At 57.2% G+C, this 12,102-nt stretch overlaps 1 protein-coding gene across 1 annotated transcript; it reads right to left on the bottom strand.

Annotated features, from left to right (window-relative positions):
- Nucleotides 1-423: 423 nt before the first annotated feature.
- Nucleotides 424-5,498, bottom strand: GGTG_01675 (leucine Rich Repeat domain-containing protein). Its single transcript, XM_009219443.1, has 3 exons — nt 5,225-5,498; nt 4,171-4,318; nt 424-4,110 (listed from the first exon to the last, which is right to left on the bottom strand). The coding sequence occupies exons 2-3, from the start codon at nt 4,201-4,203 to the stop codon at nt 1,525-1,527; spliced, it is 2,619 nt and encodes an 872-aa protein (XP_009217707.1). The 5' UTR covers nt 4,204-4,318; nt 5,225-5,498; the 3' UTR covers nt 424-1,524.
- Nucleotides 5,499-12,102: the final 6,604 nt, after the last annotated feature.

The following is a 12,102-nucleotide window of genomic DNA, read 5'->3' as shown; positions in this document are numbered from 1 at the left end:
ACTGTGTCCAGAATGACAGGTAGGTATGGATACCTACTCTGGGATTGATATCCCTCAACTTTTTTATTCAGTTACTCGGACGCCCTCCGCGACAGCCACGGAAGTCAGCACACGTGCGCAATTGGCAGCATCTCGCGATGGAGTTTATTGGCAGGCACGGGACGGGCCCTTGCAGAAAACCCACACCTATCACCTAATGCCCCCCAGACCGGGATTGTGCAGACAAATGGATGCGGTCTCCTTTATGGGCCACTGCGGGAGACTTAAGGTTCTCGTTGGGACGCGATAACACACAGGTTGCCAGAAAAGTCGGACGGTGGTGGATTGCACTGTGAGGCGATACATAAAGGTCATTGAAAGGGGCCGGCTATGAAGGAATGTAAACTAGATACCTACCTATGTAGGCAGACTACAGTACAATAATGGGAGTGCAAAGCGGGATCACCAGCATTGTCCACCTCCAACGAATATCAGCGGCGTGAATCGAGCACCGAAAGACCGGGGGTACAGACAGTTGACGTTAAGGCGCAAGTGAGATAATGATCAATAAAAGGTTACCTAGACGTCTCGATACTCTGTCGGTTCCATGTGCTAGTACCCTTCCTGCCTCATGCGACTAGAGTCTTGCTTGCACTATCATTGCTGTGTCCATTTTGCCCTTTTTAGCTGGGTTATTCACACCCACAAAGCTATGCGTCTAGCGGGAACAGAAGCAACAGGGCAGATAATGATGCAGATAGAATGGGCAATAAAAGTAAGGATTGCAATGGGGAGAAACAACCGAGGCTCACTTGAAGATGATGGCATGCAACGAAATCAACGATATCGAATGGAATAGGGGCCAGACCAAATAACAACGGAACACTCTCGAGCTAAATGCATGCGCGAATCCAAGCAATGAAGACACGGATACAAAGGCAAACAAATAGGTAATTTGGGAGGGTCAAACCGCAGGCAGCATGATGTAACAAGAACCAACCACAAAGCTTCGTTTATTCGCACGTGCAGAAGAGCCAACCAGCCGGCCACAACGGCATGTCCTAAGCGGTATTGGGGCTTAAAACCAAACAAAAAACAAAAACGGATGTTGCCAAGCATGGGTATCTGGCGAGGTATCGTGGGGAGGTATCGTCGAGAAAACAAAAGGTGCGCTTTCTAGCCGGAATCCTGTCCGCCGATCTCATAAATGCCACCGCCCCAGCAACACCAGGCACAAGCAGCGAGGAGGGGAAGAGAAGAAGATATGGGAAGGCAAAGCCCAAGGGATAATGAGGAGAGAAAACAAAAACGCCGTTCTGTTCAAAACGCCAGTACGCTATGCTCCGTCATATAAGTGACCAAAGAAACAACAAAAATACCATGTAAACATCAGAATAGGATGGAAAACCCGAGATTGGAATCACAGAATATTGGGGGTATGATATGTGCGCTGAAAATGAGGTCGACTTGGAGATTTGCACATCTCCAAAGCCCAAGTTGGCCAGCGAGACACCAATAGGGGGGGTGCCGATAACATAGATGGCGTTAACCCAGGGTATGGCCACTATGGATGGCTTGAATAGTCGTGGGTCTTGGTGTCGTGGGGTCTGAGTGGACAGAGGGACTAGGAACGCCATAGTGAGAAGGGTGGTAGTGCGAGGGCGGAGTGTGTCGTGATGTATCCCAGCTCTCTTCGCTGAGCACACTCAGGTACCCTTGCCCCACTTTGTCTCGCAAGGCTTCGATTTTGCGTCGGTATAGCTCGCCGCCGACGTCCCAGTCCTGACCATGGCAGTCCCTGCGTGAATTATGGACCTCGGTAGGTATGTATCTTTGTGAAGCATGCGGCAAAATGCCTGTGCTAAGAATATCGGTGTCGATTCGCGGAACTTCAGGTAGATTCGGACTGCCCCCTTGCAGGGCGCCCTTGGTCGAGCTCCTTATAGAAGCCGGAGTGGCAGACTTTTGCCGCTGCACTTCAGTGGTATGTGATGTACGGTAGTTATCACCACCGCCACCTCGGGACGCAGCTCCAGGGATGGCCTCGGAAACCGGGACAGCATGAGGCTGACCGACGGGAATGGGATTGACCTCGTTGGTCGCCAGGTCGACGATCCGACGCTTGGATGCTCTGCGGCGGCGACTTGAGCTGGAGCTCACTTCGCTTGCGGTGGCCTTGGAGGCCGGGCGCTCCTTGCGCAAAACACTGGGCTCCTTGGGGGCGTCATAGATGATTGCCGGCTTGACCACGTCGACAGCGGGGATGTCGGAGGCAGGGGGCTTGACGACCGGAACCGCGGGAGGAACGGGCACACGCTCCACGAGGTACTTCTTTTCAGAGTACGTCGGGCCCGTGCCGTCGATGGTGACATCGTCGGTGTACCCAGGTGTCATGCGGAAGAGGTTGAAGATGGTAATGCGATAATCGCGATGGGTCCGTGTAAACGGATTTCCCTCGACGTAAACTTCCCGAATGTCGGGAATGCCCGTCAACCGGGCCAGCTCCATTGGGTCCGTCAAGCGGTTATCCCTCAGGTCCAGCCTCTCTAGCGGATAAAGCTTTTCTACGGCTGCGAGAGACTGAAGCCTGTTTGCACGCAGGTTTAGAGCAGTGATGGCCGGCAGGGGGTTTCGGGTCAGCGAGTGGAGTGACTCGATCATGCAGTGGGAAAGGTTGAGTGCCCGCAGGGCAGTCAGGCTGGCCAGGCTGTCGGGAATCTGGGTGAAGAGGTTTGAGGAGAGGTCGAGGGAGTGCAGTGTGTTTGACAAAGGCGCCAAGCTGGTTGCGGGGATTGATGTGAGCGAGTTATCGGCCAAGCTGAGGTGCTTGAGGAAGCGCCACTTCGAGGCTGGAAGAATGCCCATGGAGAGCAGGTTCGAAGCGCTTCCGCCACGGTGGTTGTGCCACGAGTCCGAAAGGCTCGAATGAGAGCTTCCTGACCCGGACCGCCGGACCTTGTAAGAGCTTCGTGTATGGGATGGTCCATTCCTTGAGCTAGAGGGGCGGCGCGGCGAGTGGCTCCTTGGACGTCCAGACTTGGAAGGCGACGTTGAAAGCTCGTTGCTGTCCTCCCTGTCAAGGCGTGGCCTCATGGTATCTCCATTCACGCTAATGTCACTATTGAGGGATCCAATGTGCAGGTCACCCGTCGAGTGCCTCGGCTGGGGAGAACCGGGCTCAGAAGAAGACTTCCGAAGCTCGGCCTGGTTGACAGTTGGACTCCGTCGGGGACTGGTGGAGCCCCCGCCCCAAGCGTTGGTTGGGGAGCCCTGAGACTTTGATGTCCGTCTCCGACGCTTGTCCATATCGTCTAGGACGATGTCAATCAGGATGTCGGCCGGGTCCTCGATTCCCGCCCGCTTCAGCGTCAGTGACCTCAGCTGGTCTGCAAGCCGATCCCAGCCAAAGAACTGACGGAAGTCGATGTCGCAGACCTCGAGTGCTTGCACGTTCTTAAACACGTACAGGGGCACGGCGGAATCGAAAGGAAACTCTTCGTAGCCTTTGATGAGGCGTGCCCGCCAGTCCGGTGCCAACTTAAGGCAAGGGATCTTGGTGAAGGCAGAGTACAGATACTTCATATCAGCCTGGAGTGCAGCCTTTTGCCTCTCGGTGCGAGCAGCAGAGACGCCGGAGCCGATGCCGAAGCTGGCCCACAAGGCAGACATGCCGGACATGACACTCCTAATGCTAGAAACGGAGCGGATGGAGCCGACATCAGAGCTACGGCTCTTGGCGCGCTGCGTCTGGCTGAGGAACGAGACGTAGTTGGCTGATGTGGTGCTGTCGTGTAGGTTTTCTAGCCGAATCTTCATGGGGCCGACGGGGATGGCCAGCTCTTCGAAGCGGGAAAGCAGATAGAAGAGGTGGTGCGGTGTCAGTGCGAGCTTTGCCGATTTGATAGAGGCCGAGGTGAAGTTGAGAGATCCGAGCGAGAGCGCAGCAGCGAGGGTGCCGGAGGTGGAGGAAGATGTGGCTGGTCGTTCTGGGATGGTCGGGGAAGTGACTATGTTGCTCGTCGAGATCGACGAGACGCTTTGGGACGAGCCATGCCTTGGGAGGTTCTGGCGCCTAAACTGCAAGGCGTTGGCGAGAGCCTTCTCGTGCGTGCGCACGAAAGTCGCCAGTTGCTGTATAACAAATCAGCCGTTAGGAATGTGCGAAGGTAAGGGATGTCGCGGAGTTCCTACCTTAATGAACAACTCCCCGTCTTCCGAATCCATGTTTGCAGCTTCGATTATGAATCCATGGGGGATTGTGGGAGGAAAAGGTTCGGAGTAGGTTTCGGGCTCGCGAGACGCCGCAAGATTATGGCCGTCTTAGAACTCAACTGACTGCCTGGTTCAAGATGGGTATTAGTTTTGAAAGGTCTCCCCCATGACGGAGAGAAAAAAGAAAGCCTGTGGTGTTCCATGAAGAAAAACAGCAAAGAAAGCAAAGCAATACATATGCTCCAGCCGCCACGGAGGAAGAGAAGCAAGGAGAGGTGGTTGGTGGGGATGAAAAGAAAAAAAAAGTGCAGAAGAGGCCAGGCCGAGTGATGCTGACTTGATTATGGCTGATGTGGTCCAGAGTGGTCGACGAGAAAAGGAGCATCCGGCCCGGTGGGAGAGGCGTGTGCGCAGGCGGGCGAGAATGAGTCGCCGGACGGGTGGCTTTTACGCGGATAGACAGGGCGTGGTGCTTATGAGGGCGGGCCCACGCGGCTGCAGGCAGCAGGTCCAAGGAGGGAGGTTGCGGCTGGCTGGGTAAATGGCGGTCTCGAGAGGATGCAGTCGATCACTGTGTTGGAATTGTGCGAGAGAGCGATCTCGCCAGGCGCTGGTTGCGGGCGGTCCCAGATGATGAAGCAGATCGGGCGGGTGCGAGAAGTGCGGCAGGCCACCACAACAAAAGACATGCACGCGGGGTTCGTCCAGTCTGGCGGAGCATTCCCGAGGCGCGCAGACCTGTCACGGGGCGAGACAGGCAGGTGGCCTAGTGTCTTGGAATCCGAGCGCAGTCGTGATGCCAGCCGGGCGCCGGGGCGGCACAAACCCCTCCCGGGCGACAGGAAATTTGGACTTTTTTGTGCAAATCGAGACGGTGGAACACAGGGGAGCCGTCTTCGCAAAGAGAAACACGAGGGTCGGTGTCGGGGATGGAGGAATAGGTGCGGAATAGCAGGCGGGGTTGGAGAGTTCTTGGTGATAAAGGAGAAAAGGAGCAAAATCCCGTCTCGCCCAACGGCCCGACGCAACTCACCTGGAGTGATTCTTTCGCCGCCAGTGACGCAGCAGGAATGACACAGTCGACAGTCCACCAGAAGTGAAGAAAATTATTAAAGAAGTAAGGAACGAAATTCACACTCGCGCGGGTGTCGTGTCGGTCGTCTCTAAAAGAGGCGATGGGCAGTGGAATGACACCTTCGCGCCCTCGTCACAGGCGGATGCTCTCTCGGGCAGGCACAGGAGTCGATTGGAGAAGCGTTTTGGGAGCAATGTCAATACAAAATGGGCGTGCGGGGAGGCAAGCGTTTATTAATTTGAACGTATTGGGCGCACTGGCAAGTCGCAAGCAGTGCAAGCCCAGCCAGCATCCATGTTGGGGTGGAGGGTATCCCTTCATCGGCGCTGCTGGGGGGCACCCCAGTCTACCTGTGCCAGGGCCCCGGACGCAGCAGGTGGGCAAGGCCCAAGTCACAACCACCAGCGAGAACCCAGCGAGAACCCACAAACCTCAGCACCCCGTCGCGACCGGGATCAACACGGCCACCAGCCAATCTACCCTGCCGCCCATTTCTTACTACGTGCTCTCGTCCTAGGAGAAACAAGCGCTCGGCGCGACTGCGTTGGGAAAGCCAGGCGGCCAACCAACATTCCCTGATGGCAACCTGCCCGTCACCGCCCCGGATGTCGGCTCTGGCAGCGTGTGTGTCGGTCTGCGACCTTGGCTGTGGAACTCTGACGACAGGCTCTGACCTGCGCAACTCGCTCGCTGCGGTTGCTCCTTTCTTCTACTCGACATATTCTCTGGTCACTCTGTCCACTACCACGTACCGGCCACCCCCCCTTACCGCCGCCAGAGCAGAGACGATCATCTGGCCAATGACGGAGCGTTGCCGGGAGGTGGTGCGTCTTCATTTGCACCACCTTCTGAAGCCCTGCATGTCTTGAAAGCCTATCGCGCGGCGGGAGCACCTCTGTGCCCGGAGTCCCTCCGTCGCCCGCTGTGCGTCCGCTGAGTGGTGGCGACTGAGGCCCGAGGTACTTAGCTTGCTCCACTTAGACGGAACTAAAAAGGCCCCTGGCTGCTTTCCCGTCGACACCCAAATTGCAGATATTACTAACAGGGCCCTTGGGGGGATTACTGTCGCCTGTCGCGATCTCGTCTAGCAGTCGTGTCATGGGTGCGCACTGTCTGGGACAAAAACGCAATGCTGGCCCGGCAGGTGGCACCGACGGTGGTTGGGTTTCACGCATTGCGACGTCCACCACTGCCCGTTGACGCCTCGCGATTATGGCGGGGTGCGCGATGTGGGCTGACGATTTTGGATTTCTGGGCAATTACTATGTGCTGCGGCGGTGTCACAGCTACCGCTCCTGCAGTTGGCACTGCCCGACTGTCACTGCCATTGGTACTGTACCGGTGGCGCCCTTGATCGCAACCAAGCCGCAGGCGCCGATCAAGAGGAGGGAGTTTTCTTCATCTTCTATGCTTCGATGCCGTTGTAGTAGCTGCAGTGACTGCATAGCAACAGAGTCACCAAATACCACAAAAACAAGCAGGCATAATGCCGTCCGTGTTGTTTGTTTACCTCGCGTGCCTGAACATCACCCGCGGGGATGTTGACAACCGCACGATCCATCGGTTGCTATCGTCCCGGCTCCAGCCAGAAATTTTATGCGTAGCGTTTAGTGGCTCCTGTCGCAAATTACGGGTGCCACCGAGCGCCCGAGCCATGTTGGCGTCAGCCCGCGGATCAGGGATGTTTCGACCCGACAGCAGGCCCCTCACGGAGGGAAAACAATAAGCGAGAAGAAACCTGGCCTTGCGAAGGGAATAGGTATGGGCGCAGTAAAAGCCCGAGGAAGAAAAAAAGACAGTGGTGAACATGTGGATAACGAATCAAGGCGATGGAACCCTTGGCTTGGGGGAAGGGAACGACACATGAGATGTGCGATTCGCAAGTGTGATAAAGCCAAGCTAAAAACGCATTTCTGTTTAAAGTGTGACGTTATTATACGGCCTAGCTAGGCAGATATAAGAACGTCAAAGTTTGTCCCACCGTGACGCCAACCTGGCGCCGTGGCTGACTGGTCGGGCCAACAGTTTCCACGGCGAACATGGCATCTGGAGGCAGGTGTCGTGGTGTCGAGTCGTCGGTCGAAGGAGGCACGGGTCCTTTCAAGGGTCTTCCTCGCCCGCCCCCGGTCGAACGATTGAATCTGGGTTGGGCTCTGCGCTCCACACAAGAGTCCGTGCGTCAAGCAACTAGGCATACAAAATTAGGCAGCTTGGCGGCCGTGAAGCACGGTTTTCTAGGTGCCACTTCCACTCGGACAGGGCCCCTTGTGTGTGCAAGGATAGCACGGCCCATGGTGGCTGTCGACCCTCCACGGCGCCGATCTCAAAAGAACGACAGAACAAACCCGTCGCGATTTGCCGTGGAGCCCCGGGTCTTGCGGCATGTGGTGCCTCCCCCTCGCGGCACAGAAGCAACAATAACACGCAGCAATAACACGCAGGCAATAGCACGCAGGCAATAGCAGTCAGAACACATGTCCCCAAGGCCCCGCCCGCCCGCAGACGGCGGGATCGAGAAAAACAAACGCGATCGTGGGCGGGCGCGGGGCGGGGCGATGGGTGACGGCGATTTCAAGGCTGTATTGCCGAAGCAGTTCTGCGACGACACGCAGCGCCGGCCGCTGGAAGCAAAACGACGACATCTTGCAGCAGCCGCAGCGCGATTGCCCAATGTGAAGCGCACTCGTCTTGGGTCCCCCCCGTTCTTCTGCGGCCCACAATGGTCCCTCCCGAATCCACTCTGGACGGAGCCCCTCTTGTTCGCTTCTTCCAAAGAGGCCGGCATTCATCAGCCTGCAGCGTCGTTTTTCGCTCTTCCCTCTGTTTGGCGCGCGCACGGGCTGCAGCCAGGAATTATGTCATACCTTTCTCCCACGCTGCACCAACGGACGCGGGATGTGATTGGGAATCGTGGGGCACGATTCCGCGCTGGGGTTGGCTTCGGGAAGCGTTTTGCTGCAATGCGCCAGCATCATGCATCTCGAGGATATTCCGGCCTCTTCTCCCGCTTATGTGCTGCCTGAATTTCGTCATTGACGCGATGCACAGCGGAACTGGCCAACCATCTAATACCTGGTACCAGCACCTGATACTGTCGTGGGCGGCTGTCGGAAGTGAAAGGACGACGGACGGGAAAACAAGGAAGACAAGAGAGAAAAAAAAACCGAACCCCCACTCTCCGAGGTCAAAAGACAGGGGGCCACTATCAACACTCCACTTCCGAGGCATGGGTTGTCGCGGCCCCAAGAGACGGCGTCTTGGCTCCCTTCACACGGTTCGAGTCAGGTAGGACGAATCAGGTTTGCGCGGCGCCTGGCTGTCGGGAATCTCTTGAGCCTCCCATGCTTCCATCCGTGGCATCATGTCAAGGTTTTGATGTACACGTGGGGGAGGCCCGGAGACCTCCAGCCCGCAGCTCCATCAACCCATCTACACGCGCAGCTCCTCTTGGCCGACAGTCAGGTGCCCAGCCCGGGCCGGGAGAGGGCAGGCTGGTTTGGGCGAGACGCAGCCCCGAGGCTGGAGGAGGCGACGTACAAAATAACGAATGCGACGACGTGCGGAATGCGCCGTATCACCCCCGCGGCCAATGACTGAGGGTGGGTGGTGTGGGAGAGAAAAAAATGCCATGATGCAGTCTCACCGCCAGTTGCTGAGCAGACGCGCCGGGCTGTGTGTGTGTGTGTGTGTGTGTGTGTGTCGCGAAGGCGGTTTGATATCTGTGTCTTCTGTTGTCGCTTGCTGGGCCAATCCCGTCAGAGAATAAGCCTTGAGACAAGTCGCTGCCAAACCCGGCTGGACCCTTGTAGCAGGGGTGGTGGCCCCGCCCCCTCCCACAAATGCATTCCAAGGAGCTTCTTGGGGTGGCTGCTCTATCAAGTGACCATGCTTGGAGATCAGCCTCGTGCGCATGTGCCCGTCGAATCTCTAAAAGCGCCCGCAGCTTTGCTGGTACCCCTCCACTACCCTCCTCTCAGTTCACCGTGCCACCAAGGCATGGGTTTGGAGATGGCCAGATACTCTCCCCTGACTGCGTCCGCAGCCGCCACCCGGCACTCGCTCAAGCCATGGCAGACCGGTGTGCAACCCCAACCAAGGCATCCAGTGGACTTGAGGGCCCCCGGGGGTCTTTTCTGTGCTTTGCCAGCCCCGAGTGCGTCGGAAGGGTCTGCGGGTCGACTTGGCCCGGCGTAGGCGCCGCCAAGCAGCAATTTCGACAATACTTTGGTGAGTGGTTGTTCACCCCGCCATGCCGCCTTCCTCTCGAGTCGCGCAGCTCCCAGCACCACATCCATCCTACTTTCCTATGTGTCTGTGCACAAACGGGCTGTCTCTGCGCATAGCTACTAGTACACGCACGTACATACTGCCCGGGGGGTATACCAGACGTCTGATATACGTGCATACGGGGGGGGGGAGTTTGTCATAGGAGGTGGGCGGGAATCAGGTTGAGATAGCGAGGTCGGAGTGCATGTGTGAGAATCCCAAAGGAGGCGGTGGAGATGCAGAAACCCATGTTACGCTGCAGATGCGACACATGCGGCACGATTTCCAGAAAAGGTGGTGTGAAGGCATTCTGAATGGGCGCTCGCTTACTTGGAGCTCCAGCGTTGGTTTTGGTCACGACTGCTATCCTCCTATCCCTTCGAGGGAGGCGCACCGTGGGTTGTGCGCCGACCCCTCCCGTCGAGCGACCACCAGACGGCTCAAGTGTACATCTTTCTATCCTTCACCCGCCTCCCTGGACCCTATCAGCAACGAGTCCGGTGCGGTGACTGCACACAATCGAGGCACGCCATGGACCCGAGTGGTGGCGCCGGTGGCTTCGAGAGGCAGGGGGGCCGGTCACGACTCGGATTCCAGCAGTGGGATCCGCGGGCGATCGGCCGAGACGGCCACCAACGACGACCGAGGAGGGGGAGGATCAGCCCGTGGGCGACAATCTGCCTCCTCCCTTCGCTCCGACGCTTCCCTTCCCTTCCCACCCCCTCCTCCCCGCCATGCCCCTCCATTCCATCCGAGGGGGAGGAGGGGCGGTCAGGATAACAAAAAAGGGAACGAATCCCCCAGGGTCGCGGGAAGCCAAAAACAGGGAACCGAGGAGGTGGGGTGGAAGGGAGAAGAAGGAGAAAAGAAAATATACCGGTGAAAACAATAAAATTCCCGTCGGAACAAGCCTTGCACATAAAAAAAAAAAAAAAAAGGAATCCCCCCACATTTTCCGCTTTGGTCGGAAAACTGCAACTTGCTGCATGACCAGTTGCTGCCACATTGATGGCACATGGGCGGGCCAATGGCGGCTCGCCGCCCAGACACAAACCTAAAACTTCTAGGGAGCTAGTCTCAGGTGCCGTCGAGAGACGGCACATCAGCCGCCGCTTGTTCTTCCTTCGCGCTGGTCTGTCTCTTCTTGTGTCTTGGTTATCAGACTGTCCGCCCCGCGTTTCTGTGGAAGGGAGTTTACGGGGTGGGCGGGGTTTGTACCGTGGGCGGCGCGTGGTTGTGAGAGAGAGAGAGAGAAAAAGATCAGCATGCCCTTTTTTCCCCCTCTAGGGTTCGTGATCTGCGGGATCGCCAACGCCCGCGCACTGATAGGAACCCAAAAGGGGACATCTCCAAGCTGCGCTAGGCTGTGTGCAAAAAACGAAGGCGCTTCTGGATGCCCGAAACGTCCACCCCTTTTGGTTTTTCCTTTTGCCACGGGTGCCATGCATGCTCAGAAACGCACACACGCTTCACCATCCTCTCTCAATGGCGTGCATCCGTACCTCTGTCCCCGCCATGGCGGGCCTTACCTACCTAGTCAGAGGCGTGGGGAGGCAGGCGCAAGACAGAAAAAGAAAAAAAAGGTGCTAGGACGGCAAAGCATGCAGGATAAGCCGCCGTCGTTGGCCGCCGGGCTGGGCGCTATTCGCGGCCGGTGGACACTTTGAAGAATGGACGGCACCAGCCTATTATCTGCGTGACTCGGCGCCCCGTCCCATTCGAATCTTCTCTTTTCTTGAACAGCCCAGCCTCGTTTCGCCCGCTTTCCTCCCTTCCTCCCCTCCTCCCTCCTCCCCTCTCATGCAGAGGCCATTCGCAGGGCCTCGATGCTGATACGCCAATCGCCCGCAGTTCGCTTGCTGCTCACCGCTCATCCCCAAAAGGCGACCTGCCGGGGTTTGGTAGGTAGTTTATGCATTGGATTTTTTTTTCTGTTTCCTTCTCTTCCTTTTTCCAAGAGGTGCCATTGGAATTGGAGCCCGCTCCGGTGATGCTCGCACCCTGCGCATCCCACAACTTGCACGACATCCCACCTACATACCTAGTACCGCTCGCTGTACATATGTGCACACTCACTCACCCACTCCCCGTGCCCCCCCTTGCGTAGAGAACAGTCCCTCTGGGTTACTTTGCATACAGCCAAGTGCTTGCAGCGCCCGCCCGCCTGTCCTACGTACATTGCATGTTCGTTTCCCTTGCCTACATGGTCATCTCGCCTGTCCCGATGCACGAATGGCCTGCTTGTGCTCCAGGTCTCTTTGATATCTGCCCATGTGCCTCCTAGTCGGTAGCTAGCTAGATGTGCGTCCAACAAGGTGTTCCGACATCGCGTCGCCATCTCTGGGCACATGCGGGGAGCCAGCTTCCTTGCGATATAGCTCCTCGCTCGTGAACGGTCTGTGGGCCTTTTTTTTTTTTTTTTTTGCCTGCCGGCACACCGCACCACACGAGCCTGGCTAGCGCCCAGCCTTGCTAGACGTAGGTGACTCTCGCCCTGGCACGGCGGGTTAGCAAAGAAAGCATCATGCACACATCCGGATAAGCCGCTCCCCCAAGGCCCTCCCCGCCCC

The sequence above is a fragment of the Gaeumannomyces tritici genome (genome assembly GCF_000145635.1).
Source record: "Gaeumannomyces tritici R3-111a-1 unplaced genomic scaffold supercont2.1, whole genome shotgun sequence".
NCBI lineage: Eukaryota > Fungi > Ascomycota > Sordariomycetes > Magnaporthales > Magnaporthaceae > Gaeumannomyces > Gaeumannomyces tritici.
The sequence above is the reverse complement of the archived record's forward strand: the minus strand, read 5'-3'. Positions and strand labels throughout refer to the sequence as shown.